The sequence below is a fragment of the Macrotis lagotis genome, chromosome X (genome assembly GCF_037893015.1).
Source record: "Macrotis lagotis isolate mMagLag1 chromosome X, bilby.v1.9.chrom.fasta, whole genome shotgun sequence".
Lineage (NCBI taxonomy): Eukaryota > Metazoa > Chordata > Mammalia > Peramelemorphia > Peramelidae > Macrotis > Macrotis lagotis.
The window spans coordinates 311,993,417-312,016,194 of NC_133666.1; the positions used below are offsets into that span (position 1 = coordinate 311,993,417).

At 36.0% G+C, this 22,778-nt stretch overlaps 1 protein-coding gene across 1 annotated transcript in view; it reads right to left on the reverse strand.

The window, feature by feature from the left end:
* Positions 1 to 22,778, reverse strand: part of SIGLEC15 (sialic acid binding Ig like lectin 15) — a 60,461-nt gene that overhangs the window by 18,538 nt on the left and 19,145 nt on the right. The window contains exons 3-5 of the mRNA XM_074201651.1: positions 17,189 to 17,548; positions 15,688 to 15,718; positions 12,744 to 13,039 (exon numbers count right to left, since the gene is read on the reverse strand). Coding sequence (XP_074057752.1) covers positions 12,958 to 13,039; positions 15,688 to 15,718; positions 17,189 to 17,548 — 473 coding nt within the window. The 3' untranslated portion in view covers positions 12,744 to 12,957. The remainder of the gene's footprint in view (positions 1 to 12,743; positions 13,040 to 15,687; positions 15,719 to 17,188; positions 17,549 to 22,778) is intronic.

Sequence of the window (22,778 nt, forward strand, 5' to 3'; positions counted from 1 at the left end):
CTACTGACTGAGTTTTCATGATTTTCCTGTATTGCTCTCACTTCTCTTCCCAATTTTTCCTCTACCTTCCTTACTTGATTTCCAAAATATTTTTTGGAGCTCTTCCATAGCCTGAAACCAATTCATAATTTTCTTGGAGGCTTTGGATACAGAAGCTTTAAGTTTGTTATCTTCTGAGTGTGTATTTTGAGCCTCCATGGGACCAAAGTAATTGTCTATGGTCAGGTTCTTTTCTTTTTTTTCTGTTGTTTCTTTATTTTCCCAGCCTATGACTTGATTTTAACTCTTTGTTAAGATAGGGCTTTGCTTCTGGGGTGGAGGATGCACTTTCTTAAGCTTTTGAGGATTTTTGCAGCTGTTTTCAGGGACACTCTTTAGGGAATTAAGGTCTCAATTCCTCCAAGGTCTTATGAGAGTGTCTGACTGCTCTTCTGGTCTGTGCTCTGGTCTGTGGATGACCACAGGCCCTCTTCTCTGCTCTGGAGCTGTGAAGTCTCTAGTCTGCTAAGGTAGTATGGGGCCCCCAGATTGCGACCTGGATCTGATATAGGCAAAACAACAGAGGGATAACAGAAACCTCTGAAGACTCCCTAACCCCCCTTACAGTTTGTGGACTGAGCACTCTGGAAGCAGCTGTTGGGTGACTCCACAGGCCTGTTTGTGGTTCCCTGGCCCAGGCTGTGCTGGCCTGGGCTCCACTCTGGTATAGTAGAGTTTTCCTGCTGACCTTCCAAGTTGTCCTTGGCAATCCCTGGGCTGAGAGATCTGGAAGCTGCCCTGGTTGTCACAGACCCAGGGACCCCAGGTGTCCTGCAGGCTGTTCCTGGATGACTGATTTTTTTCCTTGATGAAAATTTTCAGTAATTGTATATTTTCTAATGCATCTGAATCATATCAGAGCTTAAAAGATTGTTTAGAACCTGATATGAAAAAGGAATACTTTCATATGCATTGGAAACCATGAAAGTAGCCTTCAAAGATAATAGAGAATTGATCTAAGTTTGATGGAGTAAGGGAACAACTGAAAAAATATGCAGATGGACTCAGAGGAATGCGGAAAGTCATTTAGCTTCTTTATAGGAAACTTTACTTTTTCTGAATTATTGATAGAACTGAGAAGCCCTTCTACTTGTTTTGTCATTTTCTTTCCTTCTCATTTTCCTTTGTATTGTCTGTAATGAAGGTCTGTCTTTTTTTTTTAGTAGTGGTTTGGGAAATTGTCAAGATGCTACCTCTGTCTATACAAGTTGTGAACCTAGAAAAGGTCACATAGTCTTGAGTTTTTCATTCTTTGTTACTCAACTTCTGTGGAGGTACAGGCTGCCACTAGAGGGTGGGGTTGTGTTACATGTGGTGACTGATGGACCTTTAAAGGACAGTCCACCATCCTGATGATGCTAAGAACTACTACCTCATGAAGGATGAGGGGACCTTCTGAGTGGGAAGAATATGACATCCCCTCCTGTTATCAGTTTTTACTAAAAACAATTTCACTGGCTGCACTTCTTCCTGTTTCTTTCCTTAACCGTGTGTGCCTTACCCTTTCTTCCACAGTCCTCTCTTTCCTTGTGTTCTCTTCCCCTTTCTGTGCTTAGTCCATTCCTCACATCTAAAACATACATTCCTGTCTTTCTTGGCTGCCCAGGTGCTGTCTAGTCTCCTTTCCACCATCCCTCCCCTCCCCACTTCCTTTAAATAATAAACCCATTTCACTAATAAATATAGCAATCTCAGGGGTCTTATAGATTTCAGTTCATCCAACCCTCTTGAAATTCCCAATCCCATAAACACTAATTTGGTATTCCAAGCACCCACTGAAATGAGTTACTGTCATAAATTGCTAATTTACTTGGATTCCGTTAGATTTCCCAGGCAGTCTCCTGGATGATCATAATTTTCTCTTTGTCCTTACAGAATAAAAATCTTAAGAATTCAAAGAGACCTTGGGAATCATCGAATCCCAATTCCTGTTTAATATGAGAGTACTTTGTTCTCCAGGTATAGTCTGACCATAGCAGAATACAGTGGAGACTATCAGCTCCCTCAGCCTGTTTGGTTATACTTCAATAAATGTCTCCTAAATCACAATGTATTTTGGGCTGCTGTGTCACATTCTTGACTAACTGAACTGAAAGCCCACTCAAATCTGTCTTTTCTATGTGAACTGTCTAACTGTGCATATCCTGTACTTAGATAATTGACATTTTTAAAATCAAGGTCAGGACTCTACCTTTAAGACTACTTAAGTTTTATTAGATTTGGATGAGACTTTTACCAGTCATGGTATTGTTGGATTCCAACTTTATCACAGGCTGTATCTCTCACAGTTAGTATCATCCAATAATTTGATAAGCATACCATCATTTCCCCTCATTAATATCATTTGAAATAGGAAAGACTCAAAATCTCAAGTCTAGCTTGCACTATCTCATTGAGTAACAACTTGCATCTTTTGTGAATAGTTGTGTTACATAAATCACAAATTGAAAGGTATTTTAAAATTTGTAATGAACAAAAAGTGAAAAAAGTATTAAATCTTGTGTTGTTATCACTATATCTTTTTCTTTGTTCAAGTCATTGATGGAGTATTGAACAGAACAGGACTAAGGACAAAGATCTTCAGTGCCTCCAGCCAGTTTGTTGTTCACTATTTAGATAACAAATGTTATGAATCTATCCTGCCCATGTTTATCCTTGAATTCAAGGTTACTGGGAAGGCTTCCTCCTCCCTACCTTTTATTTTTATTTTCTTTAGCATACACTGAGCTTTCTTGTTCAGAGTTCTGTAGATGTCCCTGGGTTATATATAGGATTGAAAAAAGGCAAAAAAAAAAAATTCCATTCTTTATTTGGCACTACAAATGTTCCAGAAATCATCTTATACCAAAATCCAAGTCCCTTCCCCTTCTCTCCAAAGACTCTGAGGCTACCCAAGAAATTTAAAGTCTCTTCTAAAGCCCTCTTCCCCCACTTTCTCAGTAGACTGTCTTCCTCTTCCTAAAGCAATTTTTAGTGATAGGACTTGCCCTTGGCAAGGTAAACAACTCCCTAGATGTCATAATTTAAGGGGAGTCCCAGATAATCAGTGCAATTTTTGTTTCACTACTTGTCCTGGTGCCAGAAACACCATCATAAGAAGAAGAGGCCTTCCTTGGTTGTTTTAAACTGAACTTTTATGCAGCTTTACATTGTGATATGCTGTTTCATTTGGCCCCATGAGTAAGGAACTATTATTCCCATTTTCCAAGAAGCTGAAGATCAGATCAATTAAGCAATCAACTCAAAGATCATAATCTAGAAGATGTCAGAACATGGATTAAAATCCAGATCTCCCAATTCCCAAGTCTAGTGCTGTTCTCCTTTATTGCCTCTCTTTGATAGATATCTCAGAGGCATAGTAGATGGAGCACTTGACTTGAGAGTTGGGAGACCTGGATTTTATTTAGTGAGTATGTGATATTGGATTTGAACTGACATTTTCCAGACTCCAAACAGTGTTCTATCCAATCACTGAGTCACATATATACATATATATGTATATATGTATATATTCCTGGAATTTGTAGGAATTTGTAGAGATGGAAAAATTGTCAAATCTCTTCCTCTTAGCATATATGTGTATTCACACACACACACACACACACACAGATATATATATATGTATATATATATATATATAGAGAGAGAGAGAGAGAGAGAGAGGTAGTATGTATCATATCACATACATATACCTTACATATATCATATATCATACACCAACACATCCTCCTATATGTATACATATAATATATTACAATATATTCATATTACATAGCCTAATAAATATTTAACCTATAAATGTATCCTATAGATAAAATAATATATACCTATAGGATAGACCGATGAAAGTGAGTCTAGGATTGCAGAATGTATCATTGAGTTCAACCAAGAGAAGCTCGGTGGCAATCATATTGCTGAGGTAGGGTGGTGATATTTCTTTGTGAATAAAGTCTGCTACTATTGTGACTTAAGGAATACAAGTAAAAGAGGAAGCAGATGGCAGAATCTCATATTTAATTCCAAAGGTCTCTAAACCCAAGGAATAAGGCATATTCAGGGACTGGGAAGGCATAGGGTCTAGAACTGAGGTTTAATGGATCAGGAAAATTTAGAAATTAGTAAAAGACTTAAGTCCTGAATAAACCAGGGTAGTCTGAATTGATTTCAAGGATCCTGACAGATGCAAGACATTGGACTAGGTTCTTCATATATGATTGATAACAGAGGGAGTCCAACAAATAGATCAGCCATTGTTAAACTTGGGTTACATTGATAGATTCTAGAGTAAAGTTGAATGGAAAAAGAAATTACAGCTTTACTTTTCTTAACCTCTAGATGAAACTCAGAATTTCCTTCCATTATGAATGTAAGCAAAAAAAAAGTGATAGTATTAGTTTTCATCAGACTTTCAAAAGACAATTATAAAAAGGTAAGAATTCTTTCTCTAGGTAAGGACACCAGGATAATAAGCTTAGTGAAGCTGACATGAATGCTCTACAATTCCACACATAACTGTCTTTCCCCTCCTCTTAGGAGTGTCCAGTGTTTCTTGGTTTTCCATTTCACTTTTCTCCTTTCCCCATCAAAATTAATCCATCCTTTTTTCCATTTCATCAGGCTCCTGCTTTCTGTGCAAAGCCTATGAATCCTGCAAAACTACAGAAGTTTTGCACCTCCCCAAAAACACATGTACAATTTATCAGGGACCTTCACTTGTCAAAAGGATTTTAGTGGTGTAAGAGACTCTAATGATCTTTTTAGGCACAGTGACAGCCAGATATGAAGAGAGGGAGATGCAGTGACCTGAGTCCATGGTGCCCCCATGATTTGACTTGGTGATGTGCACCTGCTTCTACTCTGCTTGTGGGGATTACCTCATTTAGTACTAATTCCCTGCATAGGTTGCAGGTGGTACAATGAAGCTATTATACGAGTAAGCAGAGAAGAAAGCATTGTTTTCCTTCACACCTTAAATCCTTAATCGGTATCAAAGGTATTTTTCTCAAAGTTTTTGGTTCCGTAATAAAGGAAACAAGATTCATACATACCAACATAGTACATACTTTGTGTTTGACTTTTAATCTAATTGCTGCCAGGCCCCTGCTCAATTAAAAATATTAAAAAGAAGATTTCTGAAACACCCATGAGTTTAATGATTATCTGGAAACCACATAGCACCTTGTAGATAGACCCCCTTAACTAATCCATACTACCACTGGGATCAGACATGAGAGAGACTCAGTCCTCATCTTTCAATTGTAATTTTTCAGATGAATAAAAAGAATGGTAAAGCTGACAGAACAGTGTTATGAGGAAGGTGAAATTAAGAATTCCACGCTCTCCCATAAATAAATTTCATTTCCACTCCACTCCCCCAAATTTGTTAATTTATCCCTGTACTTCTCTGGCATTTGAAGAGCTAAAACTTTATATTTTGTGCTCACTGTATTTTCTTTGTTTCAAATCAACATGAATTTGTTCTAGAAGGATTTTTTTCTCAAAAATGATTGACAAAGTCCCCATTTTTAAACATTTGAAAATTAGTCCCAAAGAGTAAGCACAGGATCTAATGCAAAGCCATAAATGAATACTTAGTAGCATTTTTATCACTCTATAGAGGTACTACTTATAGAAAGCTAGGTGGATAAAATGCTGAACCTAGAGTCACGAAGACCTGAATTCAAATTCTGCCTCAAATGTTTACTAGTGGTGTTCCCCTGGGTAAGTCACTTAACTTTTTTTTGCCTATATTCTTTTTTGTAAAATAGCACCTTTATGAAGCTTAAATAAAATATTTGTGAAGCACTTTGCCAACTTTGCAGTGCTGTATGAAAAATAATATTATTGTTACTAATATTATCTTATTATCTGATCAGAAAAAGTCTCCACAGTATATAGTAGAACCAAGGATTCTTTTTTTTTTTTTTTTTTTTTTAGGTTTTTGCAAGGCAAATGGGGTTAAGTGGCTTGCCCAAAGCCACACAGCTAGGTAATTATTAAGCATCTGAGGTCGCATTTGAACCCAGGTACTCCTGACTCCAAGGCCAGTGCTCTATCCACTGCTCCACCTAGCCACCCCTGAACCAAGGATTCTTAAATTTGTTTTTTTGTCTAGGACCATTTTGGCAATTTGGTGAAACCTATGGATTCATTCTCAGGATAATGTTCAAATAAAAAAAATGCATAGGTTTACAAAGGAAAGCAGTTATGTTGAAATACTGATATCAAAATATTAAATAACAACAGATCCTCAGTTAAGAACCTCTGCTGTAGACACTGCTATAGCAGAGGTTCCTATATAAGATGTTCCTATACACATCAACTTTTTTAGGGATGCATTATTCCTTTATACACAGTCTATTAAAGAGTCCCTCTATAAAGTTGAACACATGTGTGGTACTTTCAGAGATGATCCTGGCTTAGCATTCTAACATTAAGGGCAAAGCAGAGGTATAAAGAGCCTTGGTTACTTCCCCTTCCCAGGAATAAAAAAAACCCAAATCTCTTGAGTCAAACTAGGCAAAGTAAGGTCGATAGTTATGTGCAAAGCTGATTTTTGGACCACCAAGGGTATTTGGATACCAATTAACTATTAACTTTAGCCCCAAGCATGAATTAGCACATCCAAACTACGACCTGAACACGAGGTCCGGTCTCCCTGGTTTCTTCCCCTCAGTGTCTGTTTCTGCTTGATCCAGATTTGAATCCTATAAAAACCCACCAGTTTTGGTTTTTAATCAGTTTTGGCACTCTTCCATTGGATACCCCAGCAGACCTGACCCAACCTATTTCAGTCATCCCTGGTAGTCCCTTTGTATTTGGAATATTTTTGCTCAGTAAAGTCAACTCTCTTTATTTCTTATCTACTATCTGGAGCTATGGTGTGTCTCCCATTTTTCTCCTTTAAAAGAATCATGATTGTACATACATAACCTATATTAAATTACTTGCTGTAATGGGGAGGGAGGAGGGAAGGAAGGGAGACAGAAAAATATGAGACTCAAGCTTACAAAAAGATGACTGTTAAAACTATCCTTGCATGTAATTAGAAAAAATAAATTAAAATAACATTTAAAAAAATCATACATTATAAAAGATTTGCACAATTATGCAAAATAATACCATTCCACCTTTTTTCAGTTTGGAAAATGTATATTTATAAACAATAAATTATCTATGTTAGCATGTAATGACTTTTCCATTTTAAATGAGTAAGCATCAAATAAAAAAAAGAACCACCAACTAGAGAATTGTTAACTATCTAGGCAGCCACCCTTATTTCCCAAACTGTAGATTAGGGAAAGTGGAAAAGAAAACAGAATGCTGTGACTTGAATTCCTAGGACCTTCTCTCTTCTCCCCAGAACTATGATAAGAGATCCACCCTAAATCATATACCCTTTGGCAATGGTAAATGGTATGTAACCCCCTACCCAAAGCCTATTGGGATAAGTCTTCTTGGTGGAAATGAAGACTCATTCTTTGTGTGAAGGGTGGGCTCTTTGCCAGTCCCCTTTTGGGATTCTTCATGGTCAGTTTCTTTAGGGAATTCTTCAAGTTGGGAGTCTCTTGTAGGAAATCTTCAGGATCAGTCTCTTATTGAACTGATCATACTTCAGGTCTTTTGAGAGCTGAGTGACTCCAGGTACTTCTGGTTTCCAGCTTTGAGAGAGAAGATGGAAGAGTTCAACTCCATTTCAGATTGCTGAAGGAAAAGACTGGAAAAAGCATGTGGAGCTGACTGTCTCCATTATATCTCTACCCAGTTTGCTATGATAGAATTTCAGGACATTTCTCCTTGAATGAGATTTAGGACATATTTTCTTGATTGAACTGAGTTATTTTCTTCTCAATGGGAGATCTACTTCATTCTGTTTTGGTTGGTATATATTCTCCTATACATACCTTCTCTGATTTTGATTTTGCTATGAATTGGATTAAATGGGCTTCTTTGTCATTCTCTGTATGTTCATTGTGGAACTTGTATTATATGGGAAGGGGGGTCTAGTCTTGTATATAAAACTTGAGCTCCCTTCCACCTCCAAAATGATAAAGTGATCAGAATTTAGATGGAATTCTATCATATCCCCTGGATTAACAATATTTTAGGGAGAAGACAGATAGACCTCTAACTCAGTACCACCTCTCTGTGAGGAGGGCAGAGCTCTCCTAACTTCCTACTTCCACTCCTGTAGGGAATACAAGTTTCCTTTGGGGATGGGTGCAGGGGAGAAAAGACTAGAGGTGTCTATTCTGCTTTCCTTGCAGCAACACAATGACAATCTTCCCTACAGCTGGGTCTCTTACCTCTCAGCAAAGAGTTTGTGCATTCACCACTCATACTGTATCTTGGAATTCTGAACCTCTCTGAAAGTACATTAAGACACAAAATCTACCCCTGGAGAAAGTCCTTTTGAAGAGACAAGTCAATGTGCTTAAATTTGTCTCCTACTTGAAAATGATTCATTTATGTAACCTCACTTCTTAGTGCTATCTAAAGTTTGTAGAAATCAGACTATTTGCACCTGGTTTTGTGGGTTCTCTTGTAAAACGGCAAATCCAGTCACATTCCTTTTGAGTTGGAACAGATTTTAATATCATATAATGCAACCCTTTCATTTTACAGACCAGGAAACTGAGGCCAAAGAGGTGAGGTGGCTTGTTTAAGGCCACATAATCAGGTCAAGAGGCATAAAGAGGAAGAGGTTTCAGGACTTTTGATTCTGAGTTCAAATTAGAAATTGTCTGTTATAATTCCTAGAGGCTGAGATTATCTTTGCAAAAGCTCAAATGTGTAATTTCTTTGTCAAATAAAAAGCTTTTTAATGAATTTAGCACCAAACAAAATAACATTTCCCAATACAAAGTAAAACAGAAAAGGATTGTGCATGAAATCAGGAATCTCTATTATATCCAATTGCTTTTCCTGTTAAATTTCCAGTAAATTCAGCATTTAACTTTGATAACTTTTACTTTGTGATTATTTCTGTTCTCTTCTATGTTCTCTCAATTTATTTTTAATGACTCTTTCCCTTGTATTTTTTTTTGGGGGGGGGTAGCAACCCTCTCCTTCATAGCATTTACCCAACCTCAACCAAAACAAGAAGAAAAACAAAACATAGGGTCAAGCAAAACAAAACACTTCATTGACTGTCCAAAAAATTTATGTCTCATTCTGCACCTTAAGTCCATGACCTATCAGGTGTGTAGCATGCTTCAATCATCTGTCTTCTGGTATTGTATTTGGTCAGTTACTAATTTTATAAACTATCTTTTATTAGTCTTTCCTTTTTTCTTTTTTTAATTTCACATTGACACTAACTATAACAATTTCATTAGAAGTTTAATCAATATAAATTAATTGCCTCAATAAAGAGACCACAAGAGCCTAGAAAATAGCAGTTAAAAAAAGCTTAATTATTTGCTGAACAATTGATAACTTCTAATTTGTTCAATATTATACAAATATATATTTTGTACAGTTTAGTAGTTGAATATTATTGAACTTTCCTCATTTGACAAAATAGGAATCATAAAACTCCTGCTTCACCTAATGGCAGAACATTTGATGAATTTAGGAAATTATCAAAAGAATACTTCTCACCCCAACCATCAATAGCTATTAAGAAATCCAAACCATTTCAACTGATATTTCCTCATCTGTCTGAAGCATAGACTTTATGAGATTTGTGATATGATGAAGGATAAGGGAAGAAAAATTCAAAAATTCAAAAATTCAAAAATTTAAAAAGCATTTCTTGATTAAACCAAACTTGAATTTTACAATAGTTTAAGACAAGTTCCCAAATAGTAAGACTATATCAAGAAATTATCTGGCAAAATATTGAAAGCAAAAATTTATTTTACAAATAACCTTATATGTAAACAGTTTTTTTAATTGTAAAATCATTCAACAGTTATTCATTGTCTCCTTTACAATGGGAAGAAGACAATAATTAATTTTGATAGATGTAGGTGTACTGGTTATTAATTCTTTTGAAGTAGCATTAGCTATAAGCTATTTTTCTTTACAATGTTATTATTTAAATTCTCCATGTTTACTTCATTCTGTACCAGTTCATTTAAGTCTTCCCAGAATTTTCTGAAATTTGAAATTTTTCATCACTTCTTATAGCACTATAATATTCTATTATATTTTTGTGCCATTTTTGTTTTGGCCATCAATTGAGAGACATTTCCTTAACTTTTAGATCTTTGATACTATAAAAAGAACTGTTATAAATATTTTTCTATCTTTGAATCCTCTCTGATCTCTTTAGGGTATAGGCCTATTAGTGGTGTGGTACTGCTGGACCAGAGAGTAGGCAAAGTTTAATATATTTGGGGGTATAGCTCCATATACATACATTTAGTATCTATTCACAATTCCTCCAAAGGTACATTAAAGTATCTGTTTTTCTTCAAACCCTCAACATTTGTTATTTCTCTTTTTTTGATAGTTTTGCCAATCTAATGGCAGTAAGGTTGGATATCAGGGTTGCTTTAATTGAATTTCTTTAGTTATTAGTGATTTGGAGCACTTTTTCTTATGTAGATTTTAATTTGGATATCTTCTTTTGAAAACTGCCTATTTAGTTTGTCTTTTGATTGACCTTTGATCAATTGGAGAATGGCTCCTAGTTTTATAAATCTGAATTTGTTCTTTATATATTTAAGAAATGAGATCTTTAACAAAAAAAAACTTGCTACAAAGATTTTCACCTCAGCTACCCACTGCTTTTCCTCCAGTTTTAGTTGCATTAGTTTTGTTTGTGTGTTTACTTTTATGTAATTCTTGTCTATTTCAGGGTTTGACGGGATTATAACCTGAGAGCCAAATTGGACCTGCTATCTGGTTTTGTCTGAGCTAAGACTAACTTTTACATTTTTGAGTGTTGTAATTGTAATTTTTTGTAATTGTAATTGTAATTGTAATTGTAATTGTAATTGTAAATGTAATTTTTTGAATGTTAAATACAGTCTTAGTTGGATAACTCCTATTTTATCTTCTGTGATCATTTCTATCTCTTGTTTGATCATGAAAATTTTCATTTCCCATTAATTGGGAATGTAATTTCTTCCAATCTCTTCTAATTTGTTTATGATGGGACCTTTTAAATCTAAGTCAGAATTAAATCTAAATGGGAGTTTATCTTGGTATATGATGATGTGAGATGTTGGTTTAAACAGAATTTATGCTATACTGTCCAGTTTTCTCATTAGTTTTTATTGAACAGTGAATCTATGCCCTAATATTTGGTATTTTGGTGTTTACAAAATACTAGGCTACTATATTTGGTTTCTTTAGTATGCAGTTTACCTAGTCTGATTCACTTCTCTTTTAATTAGTACTAAATCATTTGGTTGATTACTGCTTTGTAATAGTTTTGGATTTCATTTTGCCAAATGCTCTTGTTTTCCACTTTTTTTCATCATTTCCTTTATAGTCATGACATTTTGTTCTTCCAGATGAATTTTGTTATTTTTTTCAAGCTCTAGAAAGTAATTTTTCAACAGTCTTATTGTTATGGTACTGATTATCTGAATAATCTTGTAGTTATTAGTCATTTTTATTATATTAGCTCAGCTAACCCATGAACAATTAATATTTCTCCAATCATTTAGATCTTGTTTTTCTGTAAAAAGTATCTTGTAACTCTACTCACATAATTCCTATATATTTTGGTAAGAGATTTCTGAGAATTTTCCATATTCTTTAGTTATTTTAAATGGAATTTCTCTTCCTGCTGGTTTTTGTTGGTATATGCAGAAATACTAATGATTTAGGTAGATTTATTTTCTGTCCTGTAATTTGGCTGAGTTATTATTTTAATAAAATTTTAGTTCACTAAGTAAGCACTCATATACCTGCAAAAAGCAATTAAAAAATAATAATGGCTAGAATTTATAGTGCTGACTATGTGCTGGACACTATACTAAGCGTTTTTTACAAATATTATCTCATTTCATCCTCACAACAAGCCTGGGAGGTAGATGCTATTATTATTATCTCTATTTTACAGATTAGGAAACTGAGGCAACTAGAGTTTTAAGTAACTTGCTCAATAAGAGTCTAAGATAGAATTAAATTCAGGTCTTCCTGACTACAAGCACAGCTTTCTTTCCACTGTACTACCTAGAAATACTAGTTTTCTTTTTCCCTATATGTATTTATTCAATTCTTTATCATCTTATTGCTAATGCTATCATTTATAGCAATATATAAAATATTAGTGGTGATAGTGAACATCCTAGCTTTGCTCTGATTTTATTGGAAAGTTCTCTAATTTATACTCAATACAGATAATTGTTCTTGGTTTTTGATAGGAATTATTTTTCAAAGGACAGCTCTCCTTATTCCTTTAATGTTTTTTAATAGAAAATGATTTCTGAATTTGGTTAAAAAACATTTTCATTAACTATTACATAATTATGTGGTTTTATTATTTTTGTTGTTAATGTGCTCTATCATATTTATAGTTTTCTTTTCACTGAACCAACTTATATTTTTTGGCATAAATAGAACCTATAATAGCATATAATAATATCTTTAATATGCTATTTTGTACTCTTGCTAATGTTTAATATATATATATATATATATATATATATCAATATTCCCTAAGAATATTGATCTATGGTTTTTCTTTCTCTATTTTTGTCTTGCCTTTGTTTAGTTAGCAAGATCACATTTTATATACATACTGTTGCATACTGTTCTGGTTTCCCTGTTAATCCCGGAATTAGTGTGACTGTCAGCCAAGTAAGGGTTGAGATGACCAAACTGCTTCCCTGGGTTGAGTGTTGCTCTATTCAGCAGGGACTGGGTTCTTGCCCTGATATCCAAGGAAAGGAGGGAGTGAGTCATTTGCCCACACGGTCGATTCTTCTTTCAGAGCTGTAGCATTATAACTTTTCATTATTGCATGACAGCAGTTGCTGGGGGTACCCGGTTGTTGCCGTGGTTCAAGTTTTCATAATTGGATTCCTGAACTTGTGGCCTGCTGACAAGAGAATACTGACAACATGGTGGCAAGAGGTCCATGCAAATAGAGTGAGAAGTGGGACAGTAAGCACAAGGGGAGGGAGTGGTCCAACTAAGAATTCGGAAACCAGATGGTTTCACACATTTGTTTCAAATTGAACTATAGTAAAGTCCTGAGAGCATGCAGGGTTAGGGGTTGCAGAAATTCAGAGTTTGATAGAACACAGCTCCTAGCAAGCTATGAAGTCTCTCTTTTTCTTAAAGGTCCAACTTAGAAAGTACTGCTTTCATGAAGCTCTCCCTGCCTTGCAAGGTTTTCTCAGTGTTTTCTACATGTGAATCATCTCCCCAACCAGAATGGAACTTCCTGAAGGGCAAGAACCCTATTTTTCCTTCCTCAATGTTAAGCTATCAAAACATGCTAAGAATTTTGGGTCACCCTATATATGTATGTGCACATACCTACATGTGTATGCATAAATGTATATTATATATGTATGTATCTGTGTATGTATATAATTCATTGAGCCTATAAATATGGGGAGGTATATGTGTGTGTATGTGTATAGGGGAGTGGGGAGTAGTTGTTTACTATTCCAGTTAATCCTTGATACCTCAAGTGAGTGAATTTCATTAGAAAAAAGATCATTTCACCAACAGTCTTTTTTTGAGTGTCTTTTGATTCTACACAAACTTGGGAGGATTGAAGCCTCTGTTTCTAATGTGGCTCCTCTCTCTGTTTCACCTTTTCAACTTTTGTTTTTCCAAAGAAACTCTCTTGACTTAGTCTGGTTCCTGGTTGGTTTATTCCTTTTTATACATGCTTGACTTCTACCCTTCTTAGAACCAGACGGGTTGCTCCTCTGCCCTGGTGATGCCTTCTCTCTGCACACTAGTTGACTCAGATGATTACAATCACTACCTGTCCTGTAATACTTTCAGCATGGTGTTTTAGAAACCTTGATCTTTAGCAACAGTTGGAATAGGTTTCTGAACAAGTGAATATAATTGAAGATGCATTTTCAGCCTTGTAGCAGGTTGCTGCTAAATGCAGAAAACTTGACTTCAGAAGTGGTTAGAGTCAATGACTTTATCTACTGACAACACAATGAATTTATCTAGGTTCTTTTACTGAGTCCATTGGAGGATCTTACAGGAACCCTGATGGCTTTGTGTAATCTTTTTGCAGAACTCAACCCCTTAGTCCTTTACTCTTAGCACCAAGGTATGTTTGTGATCTGAATAGTGGGGCATCCTTCATCTAATGGAAAATATACCCCCATTATATAGTGTTGACAGTTTCTACCAGGAACCTAGAAAGACATTGACTTGCCTTTTTTCCTCCCAGATATGATTTCAAACCAACAGATTTCTTGGCTCAGGGAAGATTCCTCAGGGAAGGGATCATTTTAAAATGACCAGTTCCTTCCATACTCAAAATCAAGACTCGAAATTGGCTTAGCCCACCTGTGATAGGTGGTGATATCTATGGTAGGAGTGCCAATTATAGGGTCCCATGGGGTAGTTTTCACATAAAGTTGGAGAAGCTATTCCTAAAAGTAGATTGGTTCAGAGTCTGGACTATGGTTTGAGGTGTTGATGAAACTCCACAGATTTTGAGAGTATAAAAGAACCCAGAAGAGTCAGTACCCCCTTAGAATTGCCAGATGTCCCATACCCTTTTGACCAGGGACATTTCTGGATGGAGGCAAAAGAGGTTTAAACTGCTGTTATACCTTTATTGAATACTATCCCTTTTCATGATATTTTAAATTAAACTTCCTTTGTTAATTGTTTGAGGGTTTACGAGTAACTCATTTTTTCCCATTTCTAAGCCTGAACCATCAGATTAGACCAAATCAGGGTTAACCCAGAACAACTTGGCTACTAGTTAATATATATACACTGATTTGTTCATGGCAAAAGGCAGGGGCATTCCTGGGACCTTGCCACATTCTTCTATGTAGCTGGTGGAGTTGGCAACATCAGATTGCTGCAAGGGGCTAACACATGCTGGTGGTTAAGGTAATTAATAGAAATACCAAGGCTGAAGTAAAACCCCCATAAAAGTAGGGAGCGGAGAGGAACAGTGGCGGTATCCAGACCTTGATCCAGAAGAACCAGACACAAGCCAACCTAAGTAAGAAATAGGGGCTTCTTGGGAATGTCAAAGTCTGAGGGATGAGATAAAGATGAAAGCAGAAATTTCAAGCCCACAAAATCTACATGAACCTAGGTGGCACAAGCTACAATAAATATCAGGAAAAGGATGCGTTTTTTGGATACAACTTGCCCACTTAAGGCACTATTCTTTTTCAGCAGTGGTTAATGTTCCTTGACATGCCAGCATAGTCCCACATGGGCCCCTGCTCTATCTTGGCTTTGCTGCTCCAGTGAAACTTTAGGATCAGAGAGACTTCACCTGAATCCTGAATGAAAGGTTGGATTTGAATAGAGGAGAAGAAAGTCAAATGTCACTACTGACTGGTGCAGTTTAATTTTGATTTTAGCCCAGGTCCTATTTTCTGGTCTGTAACTCTATACTGCCATTGACTGTGAGATCCCGGAAGAGAATGCAGGAGGTGAAAGCAGCTGACTTAAAGTATTGGGAGATGCCAGGGACCCTATTTACAGACTAAAGGAGACAGAGAATGATTTGCTTACCGTGATAGGGTCTCTTCGGCTGCTGAATGTGCTGTAGGATAAGACAGAAAGTACATAATAAATGCCACCCCCTATTCCAGTGAAGCAAGTCCCATCTCAAAAGGAGGTAATTAGGGCTTGGACTTGAGTTATGTCCTTGAGTGATAAGAAAAGAAATTAGATAGTCTATATAGTAAGCATTACCACATATAAAACATAATGTAGTTATATAATTTTACAATCATATAACATTTAATACCATATAACATATAGGTAATACATTTTAGTTTATATAAATATTAAAGAAATTATCAATAATTTATATAACATAAAATTATATAAAATTAAATTATGATAAATAATATATAATTATATAAAATAAAGCATTTAACTATATATAGCAAATTATATAAATAAAATCATATACATATTTTGTATATATGTGTGGATGATGCATAGGTGAATGACAAATATTAGCTATGGCTATGATCCTGAGAAAGTAGAAACAACAAATTTGTAAGTGAACTTGTTAAATAGGACAAATGAAAGTAAGAATTTGAGGATGTGCTTACAAAATCTGGACAACTGAGAGAACAGTGATGCCCACAATAATAGGAAAGGAATTTGACTTTTTTTTTGTCTTTTGAATTGAATTATATGGTATTAATCCTTTACATTTTGGTGTAAATGAATACAAGGCACTCTCATAGAGTTGTGAAATGCTAGCATTAGAGGATCTTAAAGATTATCTATCCAATCCTTTCATTTTAGAGGTGAACATAGTAAGGCCCAAAGGACTGAAGTCATTTTTTTGCCATAGGGCTGGTTTGTACAGCTAGTTTGTGCAGAACCAGGGTTATAAACCAAGGTCTTACAATTCAAACTTTTTAGTCCTTCGATTACTTGTCTATAAAAATGACATTCAGCAAGATTATCTCTGAGATCCTTTTAGCTCTAACATTTTATGGTCTTGGGAGAGTGACAAATTTATTTACACTAAAATATACAATGAATGCATTTTTCAAATAAGATTTTAAGTTGCTGGGAGACAGGGAAAATTTAATTTCCAGGGACTTTATTGTCATTTAAGTGTTACTTTTCATTATTTCAGTTGTCCCACTCATTTGACATCTTCCTGGCAAAGATACTTGAGTGGTTTGCCATTTCCTTCTCTAGTTAATTTAACAGGTGAGGAAACTGAGGCAAACAGGGTCAAGGAATTTGCTCAAGGACTTACAGCTAGGTATTGTCTGAGGCTAGATTTGAACTTAGGAAGATGAGTCTTCCTGGTTCCAGGCCTAGCAGCCTATGTAGTATGGTGCCACATAACTGTCCCATTAAACTGTGCCTCTCAGGTAAAAATCCTCATTTACTTGTATCATGAAATTGTAATATACTTTTGAAAGCAGAGAAAGTTTTTTTCTTTGTTTTTATATTTGAGCACAGTGAATCATATACAATAGGTACTTAATACATTCTTGTTGAATTCTTATGTAAGGAAACACCTTAAGGAGGCACCCACCTTTGCTCTGGCACAGGACAGCCCCCAGAATCACCAATAGCAGCAAGAATTTGATTCCCAGGGCAAAGAGGAGAGTCAGAAGTACTGATGAGTCACCCACTGCTCGGAACTTGTAGAAGTAGACACTGCCTTCAGCCCTGCCAAGGCTGTTGGTGGCCGTGCAGGTGTAGCGGCCATCCTGTGCCAGAGCATGAAGCTCCTTGGTGATCTGATGACTCTGGCTATAGGTAGAGGTGCTGTTACCAGCACTTGGACCAGTCCAGGTGAGGGAGGGCAGGGGCTCCCCTTCTGCAGTACATCTGGCACTGAAAATGTGGTCAGGGCCTGGGAGTACGGTGATGTTGATAATCCGGGGAGCAGCTAGGGAGAAGCCACCAAGAAAAAAACCAGGCATGGAATTAGAGTACTACTTTCCATTCTGTAGATCATGAAGTGAGACTTCATGGGGTGGTAGAATGTGGCAGAATTGGGGAGCCTGGGTTCAAATCCTGGCTCTGTTATGAGTTTGGACAAATCATTTCTATGTACCTTAGTTTCCTTCTCTGAAAAATGAAGATGTTGAACTCTATGATCGCTATGATCCAAGATGTAAAATTGTAAGAGAATACAAGAAAAATCTAGTTTTAGCTGCTGACTTTTTCCAGCTCTAATTTTCAACAATTCTATATGTTGATATAACCTAGATCTTCTTACTCATTCTCTATGATAATTCTTGACCAGGATGCTTATGAGGAATATGGGGGTGTTGGGTTCCACAAAAATGTAGGGAGATTGTTAGTTTACATTTCAAAGACTGGGATGGGCCTGAATTGTTGCCTATTGGCAGGTATTTGAGTTAAGACAAAAGATTTAGCTGAGGCTAATCAAAGCTGATCAAAACCTGAGATTAGGTCAAGTCTGCCCCACCTAGTTCTGAGTTAACCTAGGGTCTGCACCCTTCTTTGCACATACTCAAGGAAGTAGCTGTTACTGCATATTAATTCTCACTAATAAGCAGGGCAGGGAAAATGTATCAATTAGTTTTGTGGCCCCAGCCAATAATTGGCATGAAGGGGCAGAAACAAAGCCTTTCAAAGTGCATATAACAACTAGCATTTCTGGGATTTAGTGCCCTTCTCCTCTTGAGAGAGGTGTACCATTTATTAAGATGTCTTAATAAAAAAAGCATTTTAATCACTCTGAACTAAGTATTCATGAGCCATTTATAACAGGATGGAAGGAGAGGCTCAAATCTGTATATTTATAGGTCCACTTCTTTCCCCTGTTTTTTCTACCACCCTTGTAGGACCCCTTGAGGAGTAGACAGTTTGTGATACTGGGGCAGAGCAAAGTATGGGGATTGATTTGCTAGTCTAGCTAACTAAAAGGTGTGTGTGTGTGTGTGTGTGTGTGTGTGTGAGTGTGTTAGAGATTTTAAAATGGAAAACTTTGGGATACATTAATACTCCTAATGGGCAAAGAGATAGAAAGGTCAGAGACAGGAATTATTCATGGGGGGGGAGAATAACTGGCCTAATTAAGAATGAAGAGAGAATGAATTTCTATTAGATCTCAAGGCTGTTAAGGTTTATGAATTGCTATTAGAGAATGAGTACATGATTTACACATGAAGGGTAATACTATAATTAAATTAGGAGAGCATGAAATACTTTACATGCCAGATATTTGGATAAAGGAAGAATTTAGGACCAAACAAGAGATTTTGATTATAAAAAATTTAAAAGTTTTTGCACAAAAAATCCCAATGCAATCAAAGTTAGATGGAAAGCAGAAAACTGGAATAAAATTTTTACAGCAATTACCTCTAATAAAGGCCTTATTTCTTAAATATATAGAAAATGGAATCAAATTTATAAGAATACAAGTCATTATGTAATTGATAAATGGATATAAACAAGAAGTTTTCAGATGAAGAAATCAAAACTATCTAATGTGGAAAAATACTCAAATTACTATTGACTGGAGAAATGCAAATGAAAACTACTCTGAAGTATCACCATATACCTATCATTGGCTACTATGATAAAAACTGAAAATGATAAATGAAAACTGGGTAATTAGTGCCTTGTTGGTGGAGTTGTAAACTGATCCAACCACTATAGAGGACAAATTGCAACTATGCTCATAGGATCATAAAACTGAGCAAACCTTTTGATCCAGTAATACCACTGTGAGATCCCAGAGAGATAAAGGGAGTGGAAAGGAACCTATTTACACAAAAAATATTTATAGCAACTCTTTTTGTGGTGATTAAGAATTGCAAATTGAGGGTATGCCTATTAATTGGGAAATGGCTGAATAAGCTGTTATCATATGATTGTAATGGAATATAATTGTTTAATAAGAAATGACAAGCAGGATGATTCCAGAAAAACCTAGAAAGACTTATATGAAATCTTACAAAGTGACGTGAGCAGAACCGGGAGAACACTGCACATGGTAATAGCAAAAAAAAGTATGAATGACTTAGCTATTCTCAGCAATATTGTAAGACCCTGAGTTTTGAAACCTATGAACTTTTGCCTAAATTCCGCTCCTAAGTCTCTGCCTGATCAGCTCCTAAGTTTCTGCCTGGTCATCTATCAGACCATGCAACAGGGAACCTCCCCGAGGACCTGCATTCAATGATAACGTGCCGCACTATCTCAAGACAACCAGCATATGCTTGAAACTCCCCTACTGAACCATATATAAGGACTCACCTGACTCTACTCAGGGTTCCAGGATCCTAACCCTGTCCTAGGATGGAACCCAGGCTCAAGCTAGTTTAATAAACCCTTGCTATTGCATCTCCATAGTGTCCAGTGCCTCTGTTCCATAATTGGGGACTTTTCTTGGACCCTAACAATTTAATGATCTAACTCAACAATACCAAAGGACTCATGATGGAAAAAAGTCTCCAGAGAAAAAACTGCTGTTGTCTAAATACAGACTGCAATATATTAGTTTTAACTTTTTTTTGTATCTTCTTACATAAAATGATTAATATGGAAATGTTTTACATGGTTGCACACATATAATCTATATCAGATTACTTACTGTCTCCAGGAAGGTTGTGGGGTGGTAAGGGAAGGAAGGATCGAATTTGAAACTCAAAATTTTTTATAAAACATCAGCAAAAGTAAAAAGATATTTTTACATACAACTGGAGGAAAAATAAAATGTTATTTTGAAAATGAACTAAACACATTAACAGCAACACTGTAAAATGATGGATTATGATGGACTTAGTGCCTCTCAGCAGTTCAGTGATCAAGGATAGTTCTAAAAGATTTGTGATGGAAAATATCATCCACATTCAGAGAAAAAACTATGGAGACTGAATACCCAACAAGATATATTATGTTCACTTTTAAAAACTTCTTTTATACTTTTTCTTTCTCATGGTTTTTTCCCTCTTTAGTTCTAATTCTTCTCTCACAGCAAGACTAATGGAAATAGGTTAAATAGGATTGTTCATGTACAATCTATAGCAGATTGCTCCATACCACTGGGGAGAAGGGAAGGGAAGGTAGTAGAAAAAAAGATAGAACTCAAAAACTTATAAAAAGATGAATGTTGAAAACTATCCTTGTATGTAATTGGAAAAAAATAAAATGAAACAATGTAAAAAAAGGAATTGCTAAGAGAGAAAGAATAAGGAAAAGACAATCCAGAAAGCCATTGTTCAGTGATTGGATGAGAAATTGGTGATTATCATCATAAGAGTAGTATACAATGGCATTATAGTGATATTCACCTAGGCCAACAGGAACATCAGTTACAGGTTTAAAGTTAATCTCAATGTATATGTGTCTCTTCTACTAAACCCTGAGAAGTGGTGGAGTCAGGAGCTAAATAAAGGTGAAGTAGGATCTGGAAGCTATTGGCCTTAAAGAAGAGCAAAACTTGCCAAGCTAAAAGCATATTTTTTGTATTAAGTTGTGACCTCCAGTTAACCTGCTAGAAGCCCCCAAAGTTCTTGCTTGATGGCCAGTTTATTTTTGAACTAAGGTCCTCCTGTGCCAGTGCCAGTGCTCTTAATCCACTGAGCCACCTAGCTGCCCCCAGGCAGTTCATTTAGACTTAAATATCCCCTTCATTTCATCTCTGATTTATCCAACCACTGAAGGGTAAGGTCCCTCAAAATAGGATTGAACTGGAGCAAAATGTGGAAGAGGTGGAGGAAACTGAGGGAGAGGCAAGAGAGGAGGCTGGGGAGGGAGACATCCAGATGAAAGGACAAGTGTAAAGACCCAGCCCCAAAGTGTACCTGCAGAGTCTATTACTGGCTAACACTTTGTTTTACATTTAAGGGAGTTGTCTCTTAACAATCCTTTTCAAATGCTAATTGACTGGCATCTAGATTGAACCTCTTACTCCTCTTGCCTAATTTGATCAATAGGTTTATGAAATAAACTTGTTACAGAATTTTGCTTAAAACTTATATAACCTTTGACAACGGTAATGAGTTATCTTTATGTATCTAATCATTATACTGGGTACAGGAGAAGCTATAAAAGGAAAAGGAGGGGAATATGAACTGAGATTTCTTCATTCAATATTTGACATCATACATATGGGTATGACCATGTGGATCTGTGTGTATGATTGGGTATATATTTTGCTTTACAACTATCAAAGTATTCTCTAGGGGTCTCAGTTTCCTTATCTGTAAAACATGAGTTTGTATTAGATTACTTCTGAGATCTTTTAGCTCTGAAATTCTTTTTCCTAGTTTCTATATATTAAATATGGATTATGAATTTTTCAGTGAATTAGAAAGTAATAATATGTGCAAGATGAAAGTTCTTTTGAGCAGAAATTAATCTTCAGTGATTGAGAAGTCACTTTAGGTACTCTCAGGCCCTCAGGTTCACTATGATGTACATGGGGTAATATAGTTTGGTAGGAAGAATATTGGACTTTGAGTCAGAAAGTCTGGCATCTGTCTTTATTAACCTGTATCAGTGGAAAGAACTGCAATAGCTCAATATGTGAGAGATGATATCCTTTGAAATTTCCTCATGAAAGCCTTCATACAGTTTCAGGGTTTTACCTGGAGCCAGATTCCCAAGTACTTAGTATTGTTCACAGTTACTTTAAATGGAATTTCTCTTTCTATCTCTTGCCCTTGGGTTTTGTTGTTCATACATACAAAGAAAACATTCTTAGGCAGGTGGTGAGGATGACCTTCAAGTGAAGCTTCCTCTTATCTTTGGGGGTCCCTCAGAAAGTACAAAGAAAAATACTATCTGGTTTCCATAGCACTGTGCTTCTTGGAAAATGAAGTAATTTTAAGAAGAATTACATTGACTCTTTTTTTCTTATTGAATATCTCCAAATTTGGTCAAAGGAAACGCATAATTAGATTTTGTAGAATCTCACTTTTTATAGGGTATGGATTAAGCTATGAATAATAATTACGGTAATAAGGGTTTGAAAACTGCAACTTTCCTATAGGATAGAGATTAGTTCTGAATAATGAGGATAATGAGGATTGAATTTGCTCTGTACTAGTTGGATAATATTAGTGAAGTGATTGTGAGCTTGTCTTGCCAGCCAGTGGTGGGATAAGAGAGAATTTAGAGGTAGATTATTTATTACTATA